This window comes from Nannobrachium achirus (genome assembly GCF_963921795.1).
Source record: "Nannobrachium achirus genome assembly, chromosome: 5".
NCBI lineage: Eukaryota > Metazoa > Chordata > Actinopteri > Myctophiformes > Myctophidae > Nannobrachium > Nannobrachium achirus.
This window is the reverse complement of record NC_137814.1, coordinates 43,421,510-43,430,537: the sequence shown is the minus strand read 5'-3', so window position 1 is coordinate 43,430,537 and position 9,028 is coordinate 43,421,510. Positions and strand designations below refer to the sequence as shown.

The window sequence follows — 9,028 nt, the reverse complement described above, 5'->3', positions numbered from 1 at the left end:
TGAGTACAACAAAATGACAGTCTTACTCAAAGAAGAGACTTAGAAGGGGCCTTTGTGAAGTTAGACTTTATATGAATTTCAAAACTAAATCAGGCTTCACCTTGGACGAGAGCTACATGCTTCTGAGAACGCATCATAAAAGTCATTTTTTTTTGGGGGGGGGGGGGGGGGGGGGGGGGGGGGGGTGAACTACTTCTTTATGTTGCTGCCGCCGGGGATGGCCTACTACAAGTTCACTTATCATTGCGATGTGTGGCTAACTATTGATGGCCACCACGCTAAAGGATCCTGAGTTGCATGAAAACGACATAGTCAGCTACTGTAGCTGGTTAGCTTGGGAAGAAAATGACTTCCTGTGCCAACATTAAGCTCATTGTGCTGCTGGTATGCAGCCTGTCACTGCATGCTGCAATGGGACAATATGACGACTGGATTGACCCATGTGATATGCTCAACTACGATCCCACCACCAAAACCATGAGAAAAGAGCCATCAAACTATCCGAGTGTGCCAATAAGAAGAGAATACATTCAGGACTCCAATGAAGATGAGCTGCCAGTTTGTGACCACAAAGTCGAAGTGTTGCAAAGACAAGTTGAACATCAGAAGAGGAAGATAGCATTTCTTCAAGAACAGCCCACGTGCACGCCAGTGTTCAAACGATTTCTCAGCAGGCTCCTGGGGGAGATAGAGAGAATTGGTGTGCCCAGCGACCCTAGGGACATCTTTTATGACGCCAAAGTGAGACTGTCCCCGCAAGATCTGGTGGAGATTCGGAAGCTTCTGGAGGGTGAGGAGAGCTGGATAACAGGGGCGCTGGACGATGCTATCAGCCAAATATTGATTGATCTCAAACCACATGACTACAAAGCCTGGAAGTGGCACTTCGAGAACACCTTTGGTGTGGAGATCAACACCGTCTTGTGGGTGTCCCTGTCTGTGATGGTCATAGTCGCAACTGTTTGCACTCGGTTGCGGTCGGGGGTCTCCTGGTTTGTCCAATTCAAGAGAATGTTTGCTATCTGCTTCTTTACCAGTATCATCTGGAACTGGTTCTACCTCTACAAGATCGCTTTTGCAGAGTACCAAAACAACATTGTGAAAATGGACAGCGTCAGTGACAAATGCACAGGCATGAATAAGATTGACTGGAGCGACTGCCTACAGGAGTGGTTCAGAAGCACATGGACTCTTCAGGACGACCCCTGTAAGAGATACTATGAAGTTCACATGGTCAACCCAATCCTGTCGGTACCTCCTACCAAGGCCATATCGGTCACCATAACCACCTTCCTCACAGAGCCTCTGAAACACGTTGGCCAGGGGGTCAGTGAGTTTCTTAGGGCGCTCCTCAAGGACCTACCTGTGACCTTGCAGGTTCCTGTTCTCCTCACTGTTACACTCTCTGTCCTGGTGTTTCTGTATGGTGGTGTCCAGGGAGCTTTCCAGTATGGCATCACTGCACCACTGCGCCGCCATCCAAGATATCCCCCCTGCCTTTGCTGTGGAACAGTCCCAGCTGGGAGATGCGGAGCACTACAGGCCAGCTGTCGGAGACTCCCCTCAGCACAACCTAAGACGGCAGACCAACTGCAGCAAACTGGACACTGGGTTGACCAGGCCTTCAGCGCGGACGTGATGGATCTGGGGAAAATGGAGTGCCCTCCTGATGCAGAGCAGCCTGAGGGAGGTTTTTCAGTCACCGACTCTGAAACCGAGGGAGACTCAGATCAGGAGGAAACATGGGAGGATGTGGCAGCTCCTCCCAATAGCAATAGCGATGTAACGGATGATGTGCGAGTGAAGAAGCGTGACGCCTGCACAAAGTCCTCCCCAGCTGAAGATCAGTCATTGTTGCGCGAAGGTAATTTGATGTGCACGGAATCCTACACTGAACAATGTCCACTCTGACAACCTAACAGACGTGGGCCACGCTTGGGCGGACTCTGCGGAAACCCACAGCTGGTCTCCTGACAGCACGCGAGGCGACTTGGGCTTACTTTGTGAACTGCCGAAGCACTTCGTGAGCTGCTGTCAGAGTTTTTCCCATTCCCATTCCCATTCCCCAGCCAGCCTGACAGCGGGGCATTACCTAACGGGCCACGCTTGGGCGGACTCCGAGGGAAAACCGCAGCCGGTTGTATAACCCTATGTACTAGTTGACAATAAAGATAATGCAACTTCTATACACGATTGGTGTAAGGTTTCCACTTTCTTGCACTTTTCTACTCTGGATACACACGACTCTTCATTTTCACACAAGTAAAACATGAGCCTCCTCTCCTGTGGAGCGGGCGGACGAAAATAAACCTGGACAGAAACAGGCAGGCGATCGTACAGATAAAAGGGGCAGACAGGCGGAATGTACAACTCTCTCATTCATAATGCAAGAAGATGTAACTTGCATGAGAGTTTTGCTGCCTCTGTTGCTTGGTGATAAACGTTTAAAACAACTGCTTCGCAGTCTAATTTTTCACAATGCATCTACGTTACATTTGAGTACAACAAAATGACAGTCTTACTCAAAGAAGAGACTTAGAAGGGGCCTTTGTGAAGTTAGACTTTATATGAATTTCAAAACAGAACATCCGTTTAAAAAAAAAAACTCGATTACATAAAGAAAGAAAGAAAACTGGACAAGATTTTATTTGGTATTGTCACAACACAGAGCAACACTTCATTGGTAAGAGCTCAGGTCTAATTTTTATAGTCAAAGTAACATCTCAAGCTTTACTACGGCCAGCTAAACATGAGAGTTGGTGCTAATGTGCAGATTACCCTCTCTGTCGTAATGTAAAACATTCAACATATCTCTCCAATTGTAAAAAAACGTAGGTTTGAACTCTCCCACCGTCCCTTGAAAAGAAATCGTCAGATCTGAACAACAGTCATCCAACTGAGCTTCTGGGATCCCAATATCGTATGACAGTTTGATGTTGAAGTAGTATACAGGGCCGCTGGGATGAGACTCGAAGGTCAGAGATTTTGTCGAGAATGACTGAGCCATGGCAGCAGATTGATTGAACAGGAGACAGAGAATGCAGCAGCAAGCTTGCACCTCCATGGTTCCGTTGCTGCTCACAAAGTCACGGTATGCACTTGGAGAAAGCAATGAGGACAGAGCTCTTCCGTGACTGTCTGGTATCAGCGTGCCTTTGCACTCAATGTTTTGTGGACACAATGGCAACCGTGGATCGTTTAACATAGCCAGTAGAAGTTTTCTGTTGTACACATGACGGGATAGGTGTCTACCCGGTATGATGCGCTCTGCAATGGAAGCAAACAGAGAAGTGGGATTTTCTTCTATCAGCTTTATCACTGTTAAGACAGGAGTGCAGCGTGGACACAGAGGATGAGCAGCCTGTCCCGAACATGTGCAAACCAAGTTATCAGATGGTGTGTGCTCAAACAAAGTTGTTATATCTTCCTTTGACAGATGCCTGTTTTTTTTCACCCTTTCCAGCACAGCAGCTCTCATAAAATCTTTATACCCAGACATATCAGCCTCATTGTAGGCGTCCGATTCATTTTCGTCCGGCGTATCCGGTTTGGGCTCGGTCCACAGTGACTTAACTGTAACTTTGCTGTGAAGGTGTATAACCTTAGAGCACAGACTGCACAAGCCTTTCTTTTTCATTTTTACAGAGCAGGATGAACATGTCCAGGAGCAACATATTTTTTCTTTGATCCGAGAGAAGCAATAACAGGCGGAGCACGAAAATTCTTTCACAGTTGAGCAGTTTGTGTAATGTGGGTCTGCGAGATACCACCCAGGATTGTTTGCAAAACATGTGGTACACACCCTTGCGTTACATTGGCAACGCAGTTTTATACCTGCTCTCCGTTGGTCTTTGCTGCTTTTCACAAGTGTAATCTGACACACCAGACATTTCACGCCGGAATGCTTGCCATGCAAGTGTCTCGCTCTACGGTTTGCATTTAAGTAATGTAAAGCCGAGACTCTTCTGTATAAGTTTGTAGCTTTTCTTGTCGCGCGAGTAGCAGCAGCTTTACGGTGTGTTTCGCAGTCTTGCAGCAGATTCTGAGGCACAAGAGTGTGATCGTAGGGATTGTCCTGAGCATTGTCAACGATGGACCTTTGCTGCCTGCTGCATCGAGCTCTCACCCTTGAGCCTGTACCTGTGATCGGTGGCATATTGTATGCAGTGGGAGCCGAAGGTGTCGATCTACGTAAGCTGTCTTTGCAGATGAACAGCCGATGCGTAGTTCATAAATATAACCTCGAAACTGTAATCGATACGCTGCTCAAGAAGGGAGAGAACGGCAAGCGGTGTCTTTGTGAGAATGTGGAAGAAAACCCAAGTTGCCACGAATTAAACGACCTCCAAAGTAAGGTTAGAAAAAGAAAGGGCGGGGCTTCGAAAGAGGGCTCCGCAGCCAAGAGGTCTCAAGCCTTCAACGCCAGCACGCTTTGGGCTTACGAACAAGAACCTGTTGCCAACGCCTACAAGTGGCTCTGTCAAAATAGGAGTTCTCTATATTCCAAATGCTGTGATGCAGCGGTGGTTTGTCAGATGAAAAGTTCCAAAAGCTTGCCGCAAGGTCTGTACGTGTACAGGACTCGACCGTCGCACTTTGACTGCACAGCCGACAGACCGCTGGCGGTGATTGATCAATTCGACCGCTCTGCTCTAGGAATGCATACCACTAGCCCGGGTATGATCACTATAGACATGTTTCCTGGTAAAGCTAGTTTCAGCGCAATCTACGTAGTGGAGCGTATACAACATAACTGTAAACCGGCTAAATACAGCAACAGAATGTACGGAGAAGCTCTGGCTCTGGGTCTAACAGATCCATCCGTAGGAGCTGAATTGTGCACAAATCACAATGTGGCGGTGCGAAATGATCGCATGTACGTGATGGATTTGCGCTGGAACAGCTTCAACACGAGGACCGAGTGTGTGAAAGCGATACCTCGGGTGAAGGGACTGAACGGGCTGTTCTGGTCGAATCACATGTGTGACACTCAGACAATAGAACGACAGGTGCTATTCTGGTTGTTTGGCTTCAACAACGAGCTGCCTCGAGAAGTGCACACTGTGGATAACAAAAATGAGGCGTATAACGTCAAATACCTGCTATTGGACTTGACTAAGTTTCACGAGGACCTGCCTCAGCCGCCTTCAAAAACCACATCGTGGTTTCGACATGTACACTTTGAAGGAGATTTTGATATTGCAACGTACGCCATAGGCATTGTCCCTGAAGGGATGAGAAGAATCTCCACTCCTGTGAAAGATGACGAGGAAAACTACTGGCATCAGATGAAGCCGAGCCCTGGAAACCTGGACCCCACTCCTTATAGTATTGGTACAGCCTACAAGTCCACTGTTTTCAAGGGGGATGCAGAACGGTTATTGAAATTACAGGAGTATGCATTTAAAGAGACTGGAGGTTGTATGGGGGTAGCAGTTAGCCACACACTGTACTACAACTCAGTGATCAGAAAATATCAAGTCATGGTGTGTCACACTGTTCTGGATAAAAATAACGACCTGAATGTTTTCAGGTTGTAAAACAAAACCATAGAGGCGAAAGGAAATCTACAGGAAAAAAAAAACATACAGTCACTACCATGGCATGTATCTCTGTATACTCGACAGCTTTAAGGGTGAGCTGTGTGAAGGCTGAACTTTTAAGGCTCCTGCTACTGAACTCCTCCTCCTTTCAGTCCTCATCGGGAAAAAAAAGGCTTCAGTGTCTTTATAAGAAAGTCCATCTGGAGTGCCTTGTGACTAACAGCAAAGGAGGAACTCTGCAATCTGGACCGACTTTTTCTCTCTCTGAATACCAACACAGAGGAAATATGCAATCTAGACGGATTCTTTTTTACAACTGAGGGGAGCAACTGTGCAATCTGGATAGACTTTTTTTTAAACTGAAAGGAGGAACTTTGGAGAGGAACTGTGTAATTTGAACAGGGATTTGGTAGAGGGAACTGTAACTGTTTTTTTCTCTCTCTCAGATAGACTGTATTGGCAAACAAAGTGAAAGATGTTTAACATGAGAGTTTTTGTATGGGATCAAAGACTTCTACGACTAAGTAACTTACCAAAAGAACTGTTATGCTTTCACTGTGACCGAAACCATGTAGATATACACGTTTTTTAGTTGACATCTTGGACCTCATACAGACTCCAGCATACAGGAAACCGACCCTAATGTATGTGGTATTTATTGTCACCACAATTGCAAACAGTGAGTCTTCTATGTAAAAAAAAGACCACGGTTAGCTGGCATGATCTGACTTCTTTTACTCATTTGGTTGTCCGGCTGCAATGGATCCTTCACGCTGGAAGACTATCGCAGCGGCGTTACACAACGGTGTTCTCGATCGTGCAACCGACAGAAAGTTTATGTCAGTTAAGGATTGTCTGAATTACATCCTTACGCAAGTCACTGAAAATGGCGCTCATCGGTTTTACATTGGCAAGGATTACTACTACCAGCAAGAAGACAGCTCAATCCCTTTTGGTCTCAATACATTTTTCAACAACGAGCACTGCCTGCTGTGCAATAACGTGACACTGCTTTTTGCGAATAATACGTGGAAAATCAACATTGAAGACCCAATTGAAAACGGAGACTTTGACCCGGTTCTTTACGTTGACAACCTTAGCAAGTTGGAGCATCTGGCCCTCATACACACTCCGTTTTTTATCATGCTGTTTTCTGAAATCGTCCAAACGAAAAAATACGCTGTATACGGGACTGACTCATCTATCGAAAATATGGTTGAGCTGGTACAAAGGCAACTGTGTAAGACTAGTGACGGTGTGGGGAAAGGAGATTGCGTGCAGTGTATGAAGATGTGGTGGCGTTACCAAGACGCTAAAGCCGGCACGGAGCTGAACATTAGGATGCCATATTACATTGAGCTCCAGCCTAATAAACTGGGTTGGAACGTGAGGAAGGACAACTTTCTGATCAGAAAACCAGAGCCGCTGTACAGCTTTGTTGAAAACAATTGCTTGCATTATAAGACGGGCGTGAAGAACGGCGCATGCACGCGACTAAACACTCGCATTCAAGTCTTATCAAAGACTAAAACAGCTAGCGTGCACGTGTTGAGTGTGTGTATTACAAAAACTCGCATCGAGGACACACTTCACAACATGTCTACCTGTGTGTCCAAGCATCACCTGACTGCTGACAGTGTCAGTGATTTAGGCCTAAAGACTGATTGCAGGAGTCCCAGATTGGACTGCGTGATGTTTCAGAACACTGAGACGCAGAACACAATGATGCACATGGTTACTGTGCTGCCCAACGAATGGGAGCCATTATCATCGTGGCTACAGCGAAACAAATCTCGCAAAAAGGCTTATGATGTGTACATCGGAATCTTAGCTTCATTACTGGACCTGTGCATCTCTGGCTGCAGACCTCCAAGGAGAATGTACAAAAGCGAGGATTCGTTTGTTGACCTAGACTCTTTGCACATAGTGAAGACCTTTTTTGTGCACACGAGAACATGTGAGGTACTGTCGTTACTGCCTTACATTTCGCTACAAAAGATGTACAAGGCGTCGAATCTACAACAAGAGGAACTGTCCTTCCGATTGACATGCGCGAATGCCATCGTCGGTGTTTACTGCTCGTACACCTGCAACAAGACCATTCCCGCTCAGATTGTAAACGGAACATGGGCAAGCGACAATTATCGCTACAAAGACCCTTCTTTTAACGATTGTGTGGACTCAGTGTTGACATTCAAGCACGGGAATTGGGCAAGGAGCAGCGAGAGAGGGAGTAGATCTCTTCTGCCCAGGGAGAGCACCTGGAGCTGCTCCGAACGATGGTTACCGTTTGTACAGGGTAATCAAGATGAAGTAGACTATAAAGTCTTCGGCTTCTCTAAACTACCTGCTTTCACAAGTGTGTTGCTCATATCGGACAAAGCCCGTATGCTGCAAAACCTAGACCCGGCTGCTTGGGAAACTCTGAGTTGTTTGGTCGCAGTACCGACTCCTCACTCCAAAGGGTCAAAGCGGCAAGGCGGTGCAATTGAAAGGACTAAGAGCGGCGATGGTAAAATGAGACGACAGCAAGTGCAACAACCCTTTAAAGACACGAAGCCTGAGGAGAGCCGCATGGTTGAACCTGCATCTGAGATCGGTGGGATCCGGGCACCCTCCGTGTCCTCGACAGACAGTTTCCCCGTCGGACCTTCAACGTCTGCGATTGAGAACTTCCCGGTTGAACCCTCCACAGTTGCAGTGTATGCACAAGGACCAGAGGGAGCCGAGGCAACTGAGAATGAAATATTCGAAGATTCTGCTTTTGCGCAGTCTCTGCAATGCGCCTGGCCCTCGAACGAAGATTCCTTTGGATTTTTTCAAGACTGTATATTCAAAGACAATCGTTCTGCGGAGCAAAGTTTACAACGAGCAGTCAAGGATGCTGATTCGAAGTATGCTTGCGAAGGTGGCCTTGATATCCTACATAAGTCTATGATTCTATCTAAATTGAATACCATGATTACAATTCTAAAGCAAAATGGCGGTAATAGCAGTGAAGTGTCAGTGATTCCGGGCAGTGCACAAGGTGCAGCCGGCGCCCAGCAAACCGTTACAGGACAGTTTGTTGATATGAGAGAGTTGTGTGATATGTCCAACGAACAAAACGATTGGGACACTTGTCAATGGGCTGAGGTGCAAGCTATAGACTTGTCTCTTTTTAACCAAGGACCGCCGAGCACCCCTGATCAACAGCCTCAGCTCGAACCTAGAGAGTCGTTGCCTGCGCCTGTCGCAACGGATCAGGTCAACGACGGTTCCGCGGTTGACGGAGCCAGTGTGCAAACCGTTGAAAACAAATGCAGCATCACTCAACAGGCTTTGGGTGGCGAAGTATCAGCATGCAGCACGGCCAAATCAACTCAATTGCGTCATTACAAAAATTACAAAGAGTTTGTGAAGGAAAACAATCGTTGGAAGTCGAAAGGTGTGGAGCCAAGTAAAGTGTACATGAACCCTGCACATACAATGACTTACTTTTCGGG

At 46.8% G+C, this 9,028-nt stretch overlaps 1 protein-coding gene across 1 annotated transcript; it reads left to right on the top strand.

Moving 5' to 3' along the window:
- Positions 1 to 345: 345 nt before the first annotated feature.
- LOC308285087 (chloride channel CLIC-like protein 1) lies at positions 346 to 4,132 on the top strand (the record flags this gene model as incomplete). The annotated part of the gene is made up of 2 exons (XM_080725807.1): positions 346 to 1,864; positions 4,029 to 4,132. The coding sequence occupies 2 exons, from the start codon at positions 346 to 348 to the stop codon at positions 4,130 to 4,132; spliced, it is 1,623 nt and encodes a 540-aa protein (XP_080581933.1).
- Between the last annotated feature and the right edge of the window lie 4,896 nt (positions 4,133 to 9,028).